This window comes from Electrona antarctica (genome assembly GCF_951216825.1).
Source record: "Electrona antarctica genome assembly, chromosome: 15".
In the NCBI taxonomy this organism is placed as follows: Eukaryota; Metazoa; Chordata; class Actinopteri; order Myctophiformes; family Myctophidae; genus Electrona; species Electrona antarctica.
The window spans coordinates 17162339-17182022 of NC_136796.1; the positions used below are offsets into that span (position 1 = coordinate 17162339).

Here is a 19684-nt window from a genome sequence, read left to right on the forward strand (position 1 = left end):
TGATTTTATTTTTTACATAGGCCTACGAGGTTTCGACCGGACACGTGCATATAGGTCTACTCTAAAGTAAGTTATTCATGAAGTCCAGCCAATCGGAGACGCCGTATGCAAATCCCGTCACGGTAAAACCGGGCTGCTCAGCGCAGTGCACACACAACCTCTGCCGCCTGCAAGAGAAGTGCGAGTGCTTCGTGACGGACACACACACACACACACACACACACACACACACACACACACACACGCACACACATACACCCTGACTGACTGGACTATTATATCAAGCTGACATACAGAGGACAATGTTCCTCTTCAGAGGACAGTTCTGAAGAGTTCTTGAAAGGAGCGGAAAGCGACGGTTCTAATTCAAGTCAACACATCCAGAACCAGAACTACAAGTATATGGGCTACTGTACCTGTGGATTGAAAGAAGAAAAGGGAAAGACGCATGTTAGAAAACACTAATTTGGAGATCGATTTGTTTTTGCAATAAGAAGTCGTGACAAAGTTCTAAAAAGGAGCGACTGTCACTGTATAGCCTACCGTTAAATTCAGAAGGCTAGTGGATTGCTCATTTCATAGATAAAGAAAAAAGACAAGAAATAAGACATTAATAATTTTGAGATCAATTTATAGTTCTGAGTTCTGAGTTCTACAGGGCGATCGAGGAGCAGCCAATAGCCTACAATAAAACTACATTTGACCTACTGTAGGCTACCAGTGGATTCTTTATATACAAATACAGTCCATAATCTATATAAAAAAGTGTGTGTTTGGTCGTCATGTCCTCCGGTGCTGCTGGCTCATGTGAGCCGGGTGGGAGGTTCTGCGTGCTGTCTTGGGATCAGGTCCGGCGCTTGGACTCCATCCTCGGGGAGAGCGTCCCGATCCACGGCCGGGGGAACTTCCCCACGCTGTCCGTGCAGCCCAGGCAGATCGTACAGGTGAGGTTCATCATAAATTATGATTCATAATTCTATAGGCTATACGGAAAGTGTCGCTGCATCGCCGAAAATAAATATCTGTTGATTTTCTTTCTTTTGTATAACACCAGCCTTAGCCTATAGCTCTGGTCCATATAGCTCTAATTCCGTTACAATTCCGTGCCTTATAGCCTAATTCAGGGTTCCTTGAAGGGGTTCCAGGGGGTCCCGACTCCCCAGAAAACTGACTTAATATAAGTGGCACTTTAACCCTACATACATTGGCTATTCTTTTCAAGAAAATATTGAAGAAAATGTGAGGAAAAAAATGAATTATATATATATATATATATATACATACATACATATATATATATATACACATACATATATTATATACATACACATACATATATTATACACACACACACACACACACACACACACACACACACACACACACACACACACACACACACACACACACACACACACACACACACACAATACAACACAATATTGTTATATGTTTTTGATGGGCGCTAGCTCCTCTTATGCCCCTCTGTGTGTGTGTGTGTAGGCTATACCCCATAGCGATGATTTGATTGGCTTAGGGCTTAAAAAGTGAAGATAAAAAGTGATTGGCTGGGATGTGATCATGTGATGATGTATAAGAACGCCCCTCACTTCACACATGATTTTTGAGGGGCGCTAGCAACTCCCATATACAGCTTTTGTCCACACGTCTCATATATCGCCATTGTCAATGAACGGAGAAATTAGGTCATATGTGCCTCAAATATGACGTAACTTTGGCAACACAAACATTAAATGCCATTGACAATGAAGGGAAAATTCACGTCATATGTAGACGAGCAAATTGGCTAACCAGTGGCATAAATTCAGTTGTTCATGAGATGATGTATAATGATAAGAGCTAGCCCCTCCTATGTCCAGATTTTGGTGTGTGTCCACAAACTTTGTCCTCACAAACATTGAATTCCCATTGACAATGAATGCAGCATTTTATGTCATATAGTGTAAATGTGATCATAGTCAAATTACATCAAATTTTACGTCAGTGTAAACACAAACATTCTGTAACACAAATAAACAAAACATTGATGACAAAAGTGAGGATTGTGATTGGCCGGAATGAGAATATGTATGATAATGTACGATGATAAGAGCGCCCCTCACTTCAGACTGATTTTATTTTTTAACTAATTTGAAAACTTGTGAAATGCATGGGACATTGTGCATAATGAGTATTTTACTTTTGGTAGGCCTATACTTTTAACTATATTTTCAACTTTTGTAGCCTACTTTCACTCAAGTACATTACTTTTTTTACTTGTAACAGAGTGTTTCTACATTGCGTATGATAACTTTACTTAAGTAAAAGTACTTCTTCCATCACTGGCAAATACATATTCATTTGGGGGTATTTTGGGGTAATTTGGGGTTTGATAAACACGCCGTGCTGTTGGATCATGGCATAATGATGGTGTGTGTTTTTTTTGTTTTTTTTATGTCATTATTATAGTGTCAGAGTGATTATCATTTCCCGTTTCCCAAACTTTTGGGAACCACTGACAACACGTTTCCACTCTGTCACTTAATGCTTTCTGCTACCAACCAACCGCATCTGACCCACTGCTGTCAAAATATATGACTGAACCTTATGCGTTTCAACTGCAGGATATATACTGCTGACCAAAGTGACCATGAATGGCTGGCTGGCTGGCTGGCTGGCAGGCAGGCAGGCAGGCAGGCAGGCAGGCAGGCAGGCAGGCCACACCATTCGACTGGTATCATGTATTGAATCGGCGAAATCATCCGTTATCAGCACGTTTGAATGGTGCCAAAATGTCCATACTGGCATCCTCACTGTTCAGTATGTCATTATCTGCGATTGTAGCATTGTCATTATCACTGATGTCCTGACGGAGGCGCGCCGTGTCTGGTGGCCATGAGCTACGTGAGGCACCGCCGAGCGAGGCGCTAGCCGAGCGAGTCGACGTGCCGAGCGTTGCGAAGGCCACCATACCTGACTCAGCGCCGTCCGAGTTACGTCCTGATAGGCAGAGAATAGTATGTAGCTCCTAGTTCCAGGGGGAAACCTGGACCAGGCTATGTGGTGAGGATGCCAGTATGGACATTTTGGCACCATTCAAACGTGCTGATAACGGATGATTTCGCCGTTCCAATGCAGAGATAACGGTCGAATAGGCAGACAGACAGACAGACAGACAGACAGACAGACAGACAGACAGACAGACAGACAGGCAGGCAGGCAGGCAGGCAGGCAGGCAGGCAGGCAGGCAGGCAGGCAGACAGACAGACAGACAGACAGACAGACAGACAGACAGACAGACAGACATGCAGACAGACATGCAGACAGACATACAGACAGTACAAATAATTAAATGTTTACATTATACTTATAGCTAATATAGGCAACTTCCAGTGTTTGTACAGATAAGTGAGTGATGTTGTCAAACCCCCCCTACCATAGTCATTCTATTGGCCAAGCCATTGGCCACTCACAGTTAACAGTCTTTGTATTGAGTTGTGCTTGGAATGTACTGTAATTCTGCAAAATATTTCAATCAATCAATCAATCAATCAAACCAGGGAAACTCCCCCCTGGCAGGTGTAAAGGAGCAACTTGGACACTCAGGCATGAAGGAAGCATGAGTTCAAGTCCGTTGCTCTCCCCATGTCCCCCATATATGGGGACTATAGGTTGGCGGAGGGTGTGTAGAGCCCAGGATCACATTAGATAATTGACACAAGGGTGAAACATGGGTTACAAAATCGTGAAAAAAAAAAAAAGAATGACGGACAGAGGTTTCTTAAATGTATAACAGGATAGTAAGATTATAGTAGGATGGTAGGATTTAGCCTGCATGCATGTTTTTAGAAGTATTGTTTTCTCATGTATACCGTTTTGTCTGTAACCTTGCCTGTTAATATTGCAGGTTAATAAGTATATCCTCTAATTAGCATAGAACGTCCTTCAGTGAAATAAATATTTTCAAAGAGGTTCTCCATTAACCCTCCGTGTTCTGGAAGTCTAGCTGACATACCCTTATGCTATCGTCGCTGTCGGGCAGAAACCCCGTATCTCTGCATTGAAACTGTTTTGTGTGTTTTTTTCCCCCTATGATGAAGTAATCCTACTTCATCATACAAGAGTGTCGCACAAAAATAGTGAAAATAGTCACGGTATGTGACGTGCCGTGAGCTTGTAGATCGGCTGTTTTCACTATTTTAAAATGCAAAAAGAAAAAAAAACATACAAGGTTTTCACCCGACACCGACGACTTCCTCTGCTTGCACCGTCCCGTTGGAAAACAGAGCGCCCCAAACACTTTCTTTCCATTAAGCGGGAGAGGGAGTCCTTTCCTTCTGGAGGGCCCCCCTTGAATGGGGGTGTTTGTTTTAAAGGTTAACATTTAAATAACATCTGCTTGTGGTATGGCCGAGACCAGAGCCCTAGCAGAGGAGAGGGAGAGCGAGAGGAGAGGGGAAGTGAGAGGAGAGGACAGCTTGTGGTATGGCCGAGACCAGGGTCCTAGCAGAGGAGAGGGGGAGGAGAGGAGAGTATGGCTCAGACCGGGCCCTATACAGGAATAAGAGAGGTTTGTGTATCTGTCTGCTGTTTGTGCATCTGTCTCTGTAGGACAGACGCCTGATGACGTAATGCCCATTGTGCCTGAGAAATGTATAAACCCAGAGCTGTATACATACTGTGATGAGGATGGATAGGTAGGTAGGTAGGTAGGTAGGTAGGTAGGTAGGTAGGTACTAGGTAGGTAGGTAGGTAGGTAGGTAGGCTGGCTGCATGCTTTCTATACCTGGAAAGTTAGCATGCAATTGCATCACTGGCAAATACATATTCATTTGGGGGTATTTTGGGGTAATTTGGGGTTTGATAAACACGCCGTGCTGTTGGATCATGGCATAATGATGGTGTGTGTTTTTTTTGTTTTTTTTATGTCATTATTATAGTGTCAGAGTGATTATCATTTCCCGTTTCCCAAACTTTTGGGAACCACTGACAACACGTTTCCACTCTGTCACTTAATGCTTTCTGCTACCAACCAACCGCATCTGACCCACTGCTGTCAAAATATATGACTGAACCTTATGCGTTTCAACTGCAGGATATATACTGCTGACCAAAGTGACCATGAATGGCTGGCTGGCTGGCTGGCTGGCAGGCAGGCAGGCAGGCAGGCAGGCAGGCAGGCAGGCAGGCAGGCAGGCAGGCCACACCATTCGACTGGTATCATGTATTGAATCGGCGAAATCATCCGTTATCAGCACGTTTGAATGGTGCCAAAATGTCCATACTGGCATCCTCACTGTTGTGTTCAGTATGTCATTATCTGCGATTGTAGCATTGTCATTATCACTGATGTCCTGACGGAGGCGCGCCGTGTCTGGTGGCCATGAGCTACGTGAGGCACCGCCGAGCGAGGCGCTAGCCGAGCGAGTCGACGTGCCGAGCGTTGCGAAGGCCACCATACCTGACTCAGCGCCGTCCGAGTTACGTCCTGATAGGCAGAGAATAGTATGTAGCTCCTAGTTCCAGGGGGAAACCTGGACCAGGCTATGTGGTGAGGATGCCAGTATGGACATTTTGGCACCATTCAAACGTGCTGATAACGGATGATTTCGCCGTTCCAATGCAGAGATAACGGTCGAATAGGCAGACAGACAGACAGACAGACAGACAGACAGACAGACAGACAGACAGACAGACAGACAGACAGGCAGGCAGGCAGGCAGGCAGGCAGGCAGGCAGGCAGGCAGGCAGGCAGACAGACAGACAGACAGACAGACAGACAGACAGACAGACAGACAGACAGACAGACAGACAGACAGACAGACAGACAGACATGCAGACAGACATGCAGACAGACATACAGACAGTACAAATAATTAAATGTTTACATTATACTTATAGCTAATATAGGCAACTTCCAGTGTTTGTACAGATAAGTGAGTGATGTTGTCAAACCCCCCCTACCATAGTCATTCTATTGGCCAAGCCATTGGCCACTCACAGTTAACAGTCTTTGTATTGAGTTGTGCTTGGAATGTACTGTAATTCTGCAAAATATTTCAATCAATCAATCAATCAATCAAACCAGGGAAACTCCCCCCTGGCAGGTGTAAAGGAGCAACTTGGACACTCAGGCATGAAGGAAGCATGAGTTCAAGTCCGTTGCTCTCCCCATGTCCCCCATATATGGGGACTATAGGTTGGCGGAGGGTGTGTAGAGCCCAGGATCACATTAGATAATTGACACAAGGGTGAAACATGGGTTACAAAATCGTGAAAAAAAAAAAAAGAATGACGGACAGAGGTTTCTTAAATGTATAACAGGATAGTAAGATTATAGTAGGATGGTAGGATTTAGCCTGCATGCATGTTTTTAGAAGTATTGTTTTCTCATGTATACCGTTTTGTCTGTAACCTTGCCTGTTAATATTGCAGGTTAATAAGTATATCCTCTAATTAGCATAGAACGTCCTTCAGTGAAATAAATATTTTCAAAGAGGTTCTCCATTAACCCTCCGTGTTCTGGAAGTCTAGCTGACATACCCTTATGCTATCGTCGCTGTCGGGCAGAAACCCCGTATCTCTGCATTGAAACTGTTTTGTGTGTTTTTTTCCCCCTATGATGAAGTAATCCTACTTCATCATACAAGAGTGTCGCACAAAAATAGTGAAAATAGTCACGGTATGTGACGTGCCGTGAGCTTGTAGATCGGCTGTTTTCACTATTTTAAAATGCAAAAAGAAAAAAAAACATACAAGGTTTTCACCCGACACCGACGACTTCCTCTGCTTGCACCGTCCCGTTGGAAAACAGAGCGCCCCAAACACTTTCTTTCCATTAAGCGGGAGAGGGAGTCCTTTCCTTCTGGAGGGCCCCCCTTGAATGGGGGTGTTTGTTTTAAAGGTTAACATTTAAATAACATCTGCTTGTGGTATGGCCGAGACCAGAGCCCTAGCAGAGGAGAGGGAGAGCGAGAGGAGAGGGGAAGTGAGAGGAGAGGACAGCTTGTGGTATGGCCGAGACCAGGGTCCTAGCAGAGGAGAGGGGGAGGAGAGGAGAGTATGGCTCAGACCGGGCCCTATACAGGAATAAGAGAGGTTTGTGTATCTGTCTGCTGTTTGTGCATCTGTCTCTGTAGGACAGACGCCTGATGACGTAATGCCCATTGTGCCTGAGAAATGTATAAACCCAGAGCTGTATACATACTGTGATGAGGATGGATAGGTAGGTAGGTAGGTAGGTAGGTAGGTAGGTAGGTAGGTACTAGGTAGGTAGGTAGGTAGGTAGGTAGGCTGGCTGCATGCTTTCTATACCTGGAAAGTTAGCATGCAATTGCATTGTACTGCCATTGTGTTCACATTAACAGAAAAACATTTTGAAATGAGCAAATCTGCCTACCGATGATGGCACTGGTATAGGCAGGTTTCTGAACGGTCCACAGCCCTCCTCTGAGGCGCAGTGAGCGAGTAGACACAAATGCATTAGTGAGGACCAGTTTTATGAAGATTGGCTGAAAAATGGGTGAGATGCTCCTTCAAAAGCAACACTATATCCTTTTGTCCAATCTTTATGGTAAAGTATGTTAATACAATATTACGTATAGAATTGGGGTGGTTGTATTTTGTCTCTCTAGATCATTTACATGTCATAGGTCAAGTCTCTACTAGACACTGATGGCCAAGACTCCACCGAGCAAGCGGGCAGGCTCAAAGGTAAAACATAATATCAGCACTTGTGCAGGAAACCGGGTTCAAATCCATAGAAGACAGAAGAGGAAAGTTACATCGTGCTGCTTTAAGTTATCACCGGGGGAGGTATGGAGGGTTTGGTGTGTTTGTGTTGGACACAGAAAAAACTTGTTGTAATTGATCGTGTTCCAACTCATGCTATATAACCACGAAACATGCACCCAGAGAGCAAAGCTGTTGTGTCTACACTACAGTGTAGTGTGTGTGTGTGTGTGTCGTGTGCGTGTGTGTGTGTGACGCGTGTGCGTGTGCATGTGTGTAATTGTGTATATGTATTATATAACTTGTGTGGGCCAAATGTCCCAACCAGTATAGTAAAGAATCAGAATCAGACTCACAAGAGAAATGATTGTTTCATGCTTAAGAAAGATTTTAAAACCTAGGGCTAACAATTAGGAAAAGATTCCGTTTCAGGGTTTAGGATTAGACATGAGATTAGGTTTAGGGTTCAGGATTAGAGTTACAGGTCTACACAGCAGCTGCTATGCTCACGCACCTTATATAATATCCTATCAGGTACCATGTGTAAATATGTTTTTTTGTTAAGCTAAGAGACCCTTTGGTTGTACCGTTTGTAGCAAAAGCTTGTGAATAATCGAAGAGACCCTTCAGTTGTACTGTTTGTAGCAAAAGCTTGTAAATGTCTAAAACCCACACAGCAGAAAAGGCTTTACCTGTACCTCTTGTGGTAAAAGCCCCCCCCCCCCCCCCCCCCATCCTATTCCCTTTCTTTGATTTTCTTGGAAAAATGACATGACGGGAACTATGCACAAAAACATATTTCACCAACTTTTTTACCTGTAAAACTGTGGTGTAACAATATAGCTGATTCTGATTAGTTGCGGGCCAGTGTCACACACCAAAACTTGGAGATCAGCTAAGTTTCAGCTTTCGTTGAGCTAGTTTCATATAGTTTTTTATATATTTTGTATATATTATATATATGTGTGATAGTGTGTGTGTGTGTGTGTGTGTGTGTGTGTGTGTGTGTGTGTGTGTGTGTGTGTGTGTGTGTGTGTGTGTGTGTGTGTGTGTGTGTGCGTGCGTGCGTGCGTGTGTACGTGCGTGTGTGTGATTTATGCGTTTCTGGTTTCAACATTGTGTGAGTTTACTGGAAGCAGGGCTTAACTCTGTCAGACCAGTGGTTGTCAACCTGGGGACACTGCACACAGCTATAAATCAGGCATTATGCTGCCCATCAAGATCCATTATAGTCGACTAAAACCAACTATAGATTTAGTCGAATAAAACGAGACTAAAACCAAACATTTCAGATGACTAAAATATGAGTAAAAGTGAGAATTTTATTCTAAATACTGACTAAAACTAAATTAAAATCTGCTGTCAAAATCAATATAATCAAATCAAGTGTGGTGCCTGGCTGCGTTGCGTGCCAGGACTGTAAACAGAGCCCTGAGGCACACCATTGTTGGGACTGCAGTAATGTGATGACACCTACAAACCTCTAGCCTGGGCCCAGGAGATAAACGCTCTGGGTTCATTCAGTTTAGTCTGGCTCATTAACGCATGCTGATTCCACCCATTCCTTTACGTATCCATGTTTTCTTTCTTTTATTCCCCCCCTTTTTGTACCAATAGAGCATGCCTGCTTGCTCTGGGGAGAATGTCAAACCAGAAACGGGATTATGTCAAAGGTCATTTTCAACCTACAGTAGAGACACATGGATCTAAGTGTCTCAATAGAAGAGCAGGGAGACGAAATACAACCACCTCAATTGTATAAGTTATATACTTATTAACATACTATACCATACAGATTGGACAAAATAACATTTTGGGGGGAAGGGGCCTAGCATAGACCCCTATGGAAGTGTGGGTTTTAAGTTGATGCTGAATTTCTTTGCGACAGTAGCAACGAAAAACTCCCCATTAACCTGAAGAAACATCAGGCAGATCCAGGCTCTATATGGTGGGCGTCCATCTGCCTCGACCGTGGCTCTCTTTCGAGGGGGAATGAGAGAAAGGAGAGAGACTGAGAGAGATACAAGCAAAAAGCGACAATAGCAGCAAAAACCTGTCCAATAAACTATCACTGCACAAGTAGTAGCAACAGCACTAGTGAGAACCATGACAGCAATAACATTAATAACAGGTGCGTTTCCAAGCTATTGTCAACACCAGACTGCATGTCTGCTCCATTTGCGACTTGTCTGTTCTGTTTTCATTCTCTATTTTTTACAAGGCCCTCGCACCATGTCACAGGAAGTGTCTCCCCCACCCCCTCCCACACACACACACACACACAACAGGAAGTGTTTCCCCCTACGCTTGCTCAGCTCCAACAACCGTTAGTGCATCACGAGGGACCACAGGTAATTGGGTGATGTTGGGGCGGTGGGTGCGTAGCCATGCTTCCGAACGGACACTGTCCCCCCACTCTGAGCACATTATGGCGTGTTGTTAAAACGTTAAACACAACCAAATGTTGGTCCCTTCCAGGCGGAATAAGCAAAAAAAACATGTCAAACTGCCACAGGGGAATCCCTTCACATAAACCGTACCTTCAAAGAGGAGTTTCCGTCACATGTGATGCGACAATAAAGTTTGTGAAGTTAAAAGTTTCAAAGGTTCCTTTTTTTTTCAGCACATGCTCATAAATGTTTAACGTCGATGTCTGATGAAAACCTTGTATGTCCAAAACGTTTAGGAAACATAAAAAAGGAACATGTGTTCCAAAAAGTTATTTTGTCACAAGCTCTCGTTAACACTTCTCATCGCTTCAGTAGGCCTATTTATAAAACCCACAGACACAAAAAACATAAAAGGTTGAAACATTGACATACGGTACAAGTTTTCTCCCTTCAAATATACTGTTCCTTCAAAAAGGAGGGTTTTATTTTAACCCTTTATCTCCAATTCTAAGTATTCTAAATCCTAACAGTTTTCTGAGAAATTCCCTTGCTATATTAGCGGTTCTCAAACTTTTTCATGTCAAGGATCAACCCCAACGATTTTATGCATTTGGGGGTAAAGCCAGGGTCGATTTGGACCTCCCGGTGGTCCCCGCACCCCACATTGAGAACCAGCTATTTGGTCAGGGGACATCAATGCTTTTCACGCCAAGGACCCCCTAGCTGAGAGAGAGATGAAGCAGGGACCCCCACTACATACTGTAGAAAATGGTGCAGATTAAATGTTTTCATATATTTCAATTTCATAGACTTGTTTGACAGCACTGTCATCAGTGTTGTGTAAATTAAAAATGTTTGTTGGTTTGAGTCATAGAGTTATGAAGGATAGAGGGCGGACCAGGAGCGACAGCCCCACCCCCAGCTATTCATTTCAATGGAAGTTGCTCAGTGGCGTTTTGAAGCACCCGGAAGAACACTCTACTTTTTTTCGATTTGACAGCTGGTGGTCAAAATGTGTAAGTGCGAACTAGAGCTCCATAGGGTTCCCACGTCCGAAACGGTTGAGAAATGACAGAGTTACCGTGTGGGGGTCCCTCTACTGTACCCTCTACTGTACTGTACTGTCACTGTACTGTACTGGCACACCCGAAATCACCATATATACAGTTAATATGTGCGTGTGTGTTTGTGTGTGTGTTAGGTTGCGTACAGGTGGTGAAAAACAACCATGCTGTTTTCGTGCTCATACCCAGCCACCCAGCCACCCACCCCACACACATCGTCTCTTAAGGAAGTGGTTGCACCACTTAAAAATAAAAGTTCCTACCACACAAAGATTTGGCAGCCCCCTATTGAAGACCCCTGATCTTAGGTTATTTCCTCCTCGCTGACCATCTGTTGTCGCTCTGCAGTGCAGTCCAGTGTGGGTAAAGTTACCTGCACCTTTATAATTCAAAGTGCTGGGAAACCCCAAAAAACAGATAAATCTCCTTTGTAGGGAAATGGGAATCCCTGTCGACGCCGTAACGCCATAGAGGATCCCTTTGAAAAGATGTTTTTCACATCCTGACCTTTCCAGGTTTAACATTTGAACCTTTGTATCTGTCCTTTTCTTTTTAAAACGGGAGTGTCCCTTTTCATTGTGTCTTTAAAGCATGCCTGTACTCTGCAGTCTGTTTCCACTATAGGTTTTTTATATGCGCGAACAAAAGGTGAGGGGCCTTTTCTGAAAACAAAGCAGGGTTTAAAATGAAGCGCAAACGTTGTGTAACTTAATGGACGTTAATTGTATCGTGCCCTGAGGGATCTCACCACCCCATTTATGCTCCTCCTTACGCAAACGGCTAAAAGGAGCCATACTTGCCTTACTTGATCATACTACTACAGTGTCACACAAAAGCTTTTTTTTATTTGAATCCTGAAAAGTAACAGGTTTCTAACCGACAGAGACAATATAATGGCCGGGTCCTCACCAATGCAATGCTCATTATAAATATGGCACCATTTCTGTCTACTCCCTCTCTTAGGAGGGCTGTGGACAGTTCAGGAATCCACCTGCCAGTGTCATCATCGGTAGGCAGGTTTGGTTTAAAAAGAAAAAAGAAAAATCTGTTTTATCAATACAAGAACAATGGCTTCCATTATACTGCCCTACAAAGCCAACGTTATTGCACGTTGGATTTGTAGGGCAGTATAACATGCTAACTTTCCAGGAATAGAAAGCCTGCAGTTTTTATCAGCTTGGAATCCCCATCGATGATGTCACTGGTTGGCATGGTTTCTGATTTCTGAACTGTCCACAGACCACCAATGAGACAAAAAATGGTGTCATCTTATATGAGCAGTGAGCACAAATTATATGAAGATATGGTTGAAAATGGGTGACGTCATGGTCAGTTATAGTAGAAGTATCACAATGTAGAAAATAGAAATACATTAGTACAAGTAAAAGGCCTTTGTCCAAAAAGTAGCCTATACCAAAGGTACCAAGAGTAAAGTACTCACCCCCTCACTCACCCACTCCCTAGCACTCCACTCTCCCTGTATCTCCTCCTGCCTCAGCTGATGCTAGTGACTTACAGTTGGAGGCCATCGATATTGTCCTTTTCTTTTTGCTGAGGTTTGCGTGATCTGCGCAAAAGGACAGTTAACCCATTTTGGGCGGGAACCCCTTTTGGTGTTTTAAACATGTTATAATTTAGCTATTGAAAAATAGCAGATCTACAAGCTCGCTACGAGCTTGTAGGTCTGCTATTTTTGAAAAATCGTGAAAATATTTATTTCAGAAAACTGGAGGATTTAGAAGGATTTTTTAAAATGTTGAGGTCAGACCTAAATGGGTCAAATGATAAGGGACAATATCGGTGGCACCCAACTGTACCAAGAAATGGCTATCATGCAGACATACTGTACACTACAGTATGTTGGCCACTCGCTCTCATGTTTTTGTTTGTTGTTTCTTGACCACAATGCTTAGAATGTAAATTGTATGCTATTTAAACAGATGTTTAGGTTCATTGTTTTCATGGTATCCTATGTTACTGTAGGTTACTTTTACTTTTTTCCCTTCTCAAGTACATTTTGAATGCGTTACTTGTAACTACTTGTAACAGAGTACATCTACATTGCAGTACTGCTACTTTTACTTAAGTAAAGAATGCGAGTACTTTTTTCCATCACTGCCTGGCTGTCTCTGCTCATTCATAACCAGTTGGTGAACAGTACTGTACATTTACTCGAGTACTGTTACTTAAGTGCATCTTTTTGAGTATTTGTTGTCTTTGCGAGCATTTATTGTACTTTTGACTTCACTGCATTTCTATGAAGGCAAACTTTTACAAAATTAAGCATCTAGCGCCGCTCTGCGACACGTGTCGGCATGTAGATCTGCTTTTTTCACCGCTTATGAAATGTTTTGAATATTTCCGATGCAATGCATTGTTAAAAGGAAAATGTACTTTGTAATATCGGCTTTTGAATACTCGATTACTAAATCTATCAAAGTAACTTGTAACTAATGTTTTCAAATCTATTCAGTCCAGTTGGAATGAGAGGAGAAAGCTGCAAGCTACACGTCTCCCAGTCTCTGTCTACAACTACAGCCGGTATTGCAGACGTGGTGCTCATTCATTTACATAGGAGCCACACAGTGGAACAGCCTGGAAACCAGGGTTAAACTGACATCCAATCTGAGGTCATTTAAACAGAAGACTAAACTATGGCTACTGGAAAAGGTTCCCCTATAAAGGGTCAGCTTAGAGGGAAGGATAGGGGCGTACATGTTGTGTTGTGTATGTAATGTATACTGTTATGTGTATGTATTGTGATGTATTTTAAAGTATTGTTCCGTTCAGTGTGAGAGGACCTCAGTGGAAATAAGTCTTCAGACTTTACTGTGAAATCCTTGAATCGCTGATTATAATGTTTTATTATGATTGCTTTTCTAAATAAATCCAATCAAATCAAAGTCTGATTCACGGCAGCTGTGTTTTGGATGGCTTGAGAAGGAGCTGGCATTTGGAAAGCAAACAACTTATGTACATGTACTCAAGTACAACCTCTACTCCACTACTTCTCAGAGTCAGAGGCAAACCGTTGTGCTTCTTACGTGTATTATTATTATTTATAGGGGTGGAGCTTGTTAATTTTTATTGAGAATGAGATAGAGCACCTTATCGATCCTGCTTTTTGATCCGGGCTCTTATCGAGCCCACTATTGATCTTTTTTCCTATTATTTTGTGGAAAGACGTGAGACGAACAATTCGGAACAGAATCGCTATCATTTCTTATTGGCCAGTTTTGACTGAGTTTGTGGCTGACCACCATCTAAAATTAAATGAAGATGACCGCTGAAGATAATAATAATAATCATAATCATAATAGCCCATTATTAAAACAACCAATTTCAAGTTTAGACGTGGGCCGCTAACAGGCTTTAGGTTTATTTAGTCAACTAAATCTACAGTTGATTTTGTCAATAATCGACGGGCCTTGATGGCATTGTAATAGCCGATCTACAAGCTACAAGCTCAAGCAACGCGTTGCACTGCAACACCTTGTAAGCTTGTAGATCTGCTATTTTTGAGGCACAACACCCGAAAAATTACCAATATTTTTGTACTTTTACTCAAGTATATTTTGATTTCTGGACTTTTACTTGTTTTGATACATTTGAGCACTGCATATAAGTGCCCTACATATTATCACAACAGTGCAGTGTGTGTGTGTGTGTGTGTGTTTGCCAGGGCTGTGTAGACGGGAGAAGATGCTCTCAGTCTGGGCTAGAAAAGAGAGTTGAAAAGTTCAACAAAGCCTGCAGCTGTCGTGCCTCTGTCTGTCTGTCTGTCTGTCTGTCTGTCTGTCTGTCTGTCTGTCTGTCTGTCTGTCTGTCTGTCTGTCTGTCTGCCTGCCTGTCTGTCTGTCTGCCTGTCTGTCTGCATGCCAAATATCGTTGCTGTCGGGCGGAAACCTTGTACGTCCAAAACCGTTCCTTTTTTTAAATTATTTTCTTTTTCAAAAATATTTGAAAGCAGTGAAAAAAATCTGACGTACAAGCTCGCAACGTGGCGTGAGGCGACACGATGTGAGCTTGTAGATCGGCTCCTTTCACTGCTTTTGTGCAACACTCTTGTGCGATGAAGTAGAATGTTAATTCATAATTACGAATAAACGTACACGTTTGAAACATGGAGATACGATGTTACTGCCTGACAGCAGCGGCACTTGGACTTTCTCCAGCCTTTAAAAAAAAAGGAAAGTTAGACTGACAGGCTCTGACTTGTCGTTTTCCATAAGATAATATCTGTCTGTCTGTCTGTCTGTCTGTCTAGAACCAATAACAATATGAAAAAGAAAATCTACAAAGTAACTTGAAACTATAGCTATCACATAATTGTAGTTGAGTAAAAACTACAAAATTTGCCTCTGAGACGTATAGTGGAGTAGAAGTATCAAGAAATGGAAATACTTAAAGTAAAGTAAAGTAAAAGCACCTACGTATAAGCACAGTACTTGTCTTTAGCCTACTTAGATACTTTCAAGCATACACTGTTGGACTTTGTTTTCTTCCCTTTATTAGTTACACTCTGGTAGAGAGATAGTAATCTGATGGCAAGTTTTTAAGATTTGCCTGAATGCATAAAATTCTGCCAAATTGTCTGCTTGCCTTGCATCAATATACTGTAATACTCCAAGGTAAGAAGGAAATATGTGCTATGCAAAGAATGAGTTATGATGAGAGCAATTATGACTTCATGGAGTATTTAATTAGCCTACAGTTTTCTAAATTGGTTTGCAGCCTATACTTGATAGTACAGTAGTAAAAATACAGTACAGTAAAGATCCTGTTCATTTATCCATTTGTAACTCTGCGAGTATACACACTTGTGTACACTCTCACAGTTAAATTAACACTGAGGACTACATGTATGACCAAAAACATATATTTAGTAGTTTGCTCTGAAAAATGTTAAGAATATCATATTGGAAGTAAATGATTTCTATTAGGATTCTGATCCATAAAGCTTTTTTTTGTACTTTTAGGACACATACTGTTGGGTGCAATTAGGGATGCTCCGATCAGGTGTTTTGGGACCGATCCCGATCACCGATCGTTTTTCTCATGATCTGATGATACTGATCTGATGATACCGATCTTGTGCGTATTTCCAACATTTTCAAAACCCATGTCAAAACTGTTCCTGTGTGTGGGGAGGAAGGGGAGAATGTTTAGGCCTGTCACAAAGATGCAAAATAATATTATACTATATATCTGATTGACATTTATACCACTTAAATAGTGTAAAAGATCGGTTTCTCCAGATAGGGTAAATTGCAGATCACAGATAGGGTAAATTGCAGATCACCGATCGGAGTGAATATTGGCCGATATGGCCAATTGGTGGCCGATTATCGGTGCATCTCTAGATGCAATGCGTTTCATAAGCCTGTGTAAATGCGTAATAAATGCATAACGACTGTCAGTGGCAGTAATATTCTACAGTTGGGTGCCACCGATATTGTCCCTTATCATTTGACCCATTTAGGCCTGACCTGATTTTTCAAAAATAGCAGACCTACAAGCTCGTAGCGCGCCACTCGGTGGCGCGCTATGAGCTTGTAGATCTGCTATTTTTCAATAGCTAAATTATAACATAATGTTTAAAACACCAAAAGGGGTTCCTGCCCAAAATGGGTTAACTGTCCTTTTGCGCAGATCACGCAAACCTCAGCAAAAAGAAAAGGACAATATCGATGGCCTCCAACTGTATACTGCACTGATTCTGAGCAAGTCAATTGTCAGGCATACCAGGCCGTGAAATATAGACTGGATCATACCATAATGTATGCATGTACAATATGTTTCTACAACATCAGCTATAAGCAATGGTTCTCAACACACTCACTGCCAGATGTTAATTCATTAATCGCCAACAATTTTCAGTGAAAGCCAACGATTTTCAGTGAAACCCTTATTTTGAAAGTTCCACTGCAGCCCAAAATGTAAACCGGATGTGGTATAAAAATGTGACGCGTCATGAGCTTGGAGATCGCCTTTTTTTCATTGCCATGCGCATGCCATGCGCCGATGGGACATAAATTAAGCAATCAAAGTTCAAGTGAACTTGAAGCTGTAGACAAAAAATGGATGAATGAAAATGAATGCTCTCCATTTATTTATTTTCCATTCCTTTGTCACATCTAAACAAAGAAAATTAGCACGGCACTGTGCTCGCATCGTGACCTGCACTCCTGGGTAGTGTCGGTACAACAGCTGCGGTCCAGTATCATCAGATGTTTGCACTGATCACAGATAAAACATGGATTAAAGAAGAAAGTTTTCTTTGTTACACTTCCAATCCACCTCTCTCTCTCTCTCTCTCTCTCTCTCTCTCTATGTGTGTGCTTTTATCTCGTGTTCAAATAGGAGTGTAACGGGAGCATTTCAGAGGCAACAATAGTAGACATTAGCATATCAAAGGGGAAATATCCCATTTTACCTGTGCTGACTGTACCTGTGCATGGCTGCCTTTTCCACGTTAGAGTTCCTCTGATCATCGTTTGTGAATACTGATCTGAGCCAGACTGATATACTCAATCCATCTGGCCAATACATCGGACATTATTTGACTTTTTAGGACGACTTGAAATAAGTCCCCAGGACCTTTTTGTGTGTTATTCTTTTAGCCTTAATGTCTTACTGAACCACTGAACATAGGTTTTTCAGAAAACTGTCATGATTTATAAGACATTTTGTAGAATCTGGTCTCAGGTCTTAATGAGTTTTAATTTACATAAAAAAGAGAACCGGTGGTCTAGGTAATTGGCATCGGTAACAGACTCACATTTAGGTCTGACTTCAACACAGATCATTCATAGCGCTCTCCCTCTCTCTCTCTCCCTCCCTTCCAGGTGGTCAGGGCTCGGCTGGAGGAGAGGGGCATTGCGGTGCGTGACGTCAAGCTGAACGGCTCGGCGGCCAGCCACGTGCTCCACCAGGACAACGGCCTGCAGGGCTACAAGGACCTGGACCTGATCTTCGGCCTGAGCCTGAGCGACGACAGGGCCTTCCGCCTGGTTAGGGATGTGGTGCTGGACAGCCTGGTGGACTTCCTGCCCGAGGGTGTGTGCCGACAGCGCATCACTGCCACGGCCCTCAAGGAGGCATACGTTCAGAAGCTGGTGAAGGTGTGCACCGAGACGGACCGCTGGAGCCTCATCTCACTGTCCAACAACACGGGCAAGAACGTGGAGCTCAAGTTCGTGGACACGCTGCGGCGGCAGTTCGAGTTCAGCGTCGACTCCTTCCAAATCGCGCTTGACTCGCTGCTGCTGTTCGACCGCTGCTCCGAGACGGCCATGTCCGAGGCCTTCCACCCCACCGTGACAGGCGAGAGCGTCTATGGCGACTTCGAGGAGTCGCTGGGCCACCTGCGCACGAAGACCATCGCCACCCGCAGTCCCGAGGAGATCCGTGGCGGCGGCCTGCTCAAGTACTGCCACCTGCTGGCGCGCGGCTTCCGGCCGGCATCCGAGGTGCGGATGAAGCAGCTGCAGCGCTACATGTGCTCGCGCTTCTTCATCGACTTCCCCGACATCTGCGAGCAGCACCGCAAGCTGGAGGCCTACCTGCAGAACCACTTCGCCGGCATGGAGCACAAGCGCTACGAGTGCCTGGCGACGCTGCGTCGCGTGGTGGACGAGAGCACCGTGTGCCTCATGGGCCACGAGCGGCGCCAGACGCTGGCACTCATCTCGGCGCTGGCGCTGCGCGCCATGGCCGAGCAGAACGCCATCCCAGCGCTGGCCAACGTCACCTGCTACTACCAGCCGGCGCCATACGTCAGGGACGTCAACTTCAGCAACTATTACGTGGCACGCGTCCAGTCGCTGCCCGGAGTCTCCGCCGCACAGTGCAGTAACTCTTACCGGACGTGGCTGCCTTGCAGCTGAGTTCTCCAGGTGTTTTGTTCCGGGATTCTATTTGGGGGGGGGGGTTCTTAGGATTGCTTTTTTTTTTTAGCAAAAGGCAGATGCACACCTCAAAATAAATGGTAAATGGTGCATTTATATAGTGCCTTTATCCAAGGCGCTTTACATAGATTGTGCATTACATTCACCCATTCACACACACATTCATACACCGATAGCAGCGGAAACCATGCAAGGCACCAACTAGCACATCGGGAGCAATTAGGGGTTCAGTGTCTTGCTCAAGGACACTTCGACAGTAACTCTGGGGGAGCCCGGGTTCGAACTGGCAACCTTACGGTTACCATCCAGGCACTCTACCCCTGAGCCATCGCCGCTGGTGACAGGTGCGTAGGGAAATAGAGCATATATTAGAAAGGTATCTTTGAAAAACAAAGAAAGGGTCCCGCACACTGTCAAACACTTGCCAAAATGTTGCTCGTTATAATCCATAAAGAGCTACATTTTGGCAAGTGTCTGACAGTGTGCGGGACCTTTTCTTTGTTTTTCAAAGATACCTTTTTAATATTTCTTAGGATTGATGACATGTTTTGAAAGCTTTTTATGTTGATGTGAGCAGAGCAGTCCAGTT

At 43.6% G+C, this 19684-nt stretch overlaps 1 protein-coding gene across 1 annotated transcript; it reads left to right on the plus strand.

The window, feature by feature from the left end:
• Window positions 1-782: 782 nt before the first annotated feature.
• Window positions 783-19135, plus strand: tent5bb (terminal nucleotidyltransferase 5Bb; the record flags this gene model as incomplete). Its single annotated transcript, XM_079522433.1, has 2 exons — window positions 783-944; window positions 18034-19135. The coding sequence occupies 2 exons, from the start codon at window positions 783-785 to the stop codon at window positions 19072-19074; spliced, it is 1203 nt and encodes a 400-aa protein (XP_079378559.1). The 3' UTR covers window positions 19075-19135.
• Between the last annotated feature and the right edge of the window lie 549 nt (window positions 19136-19684).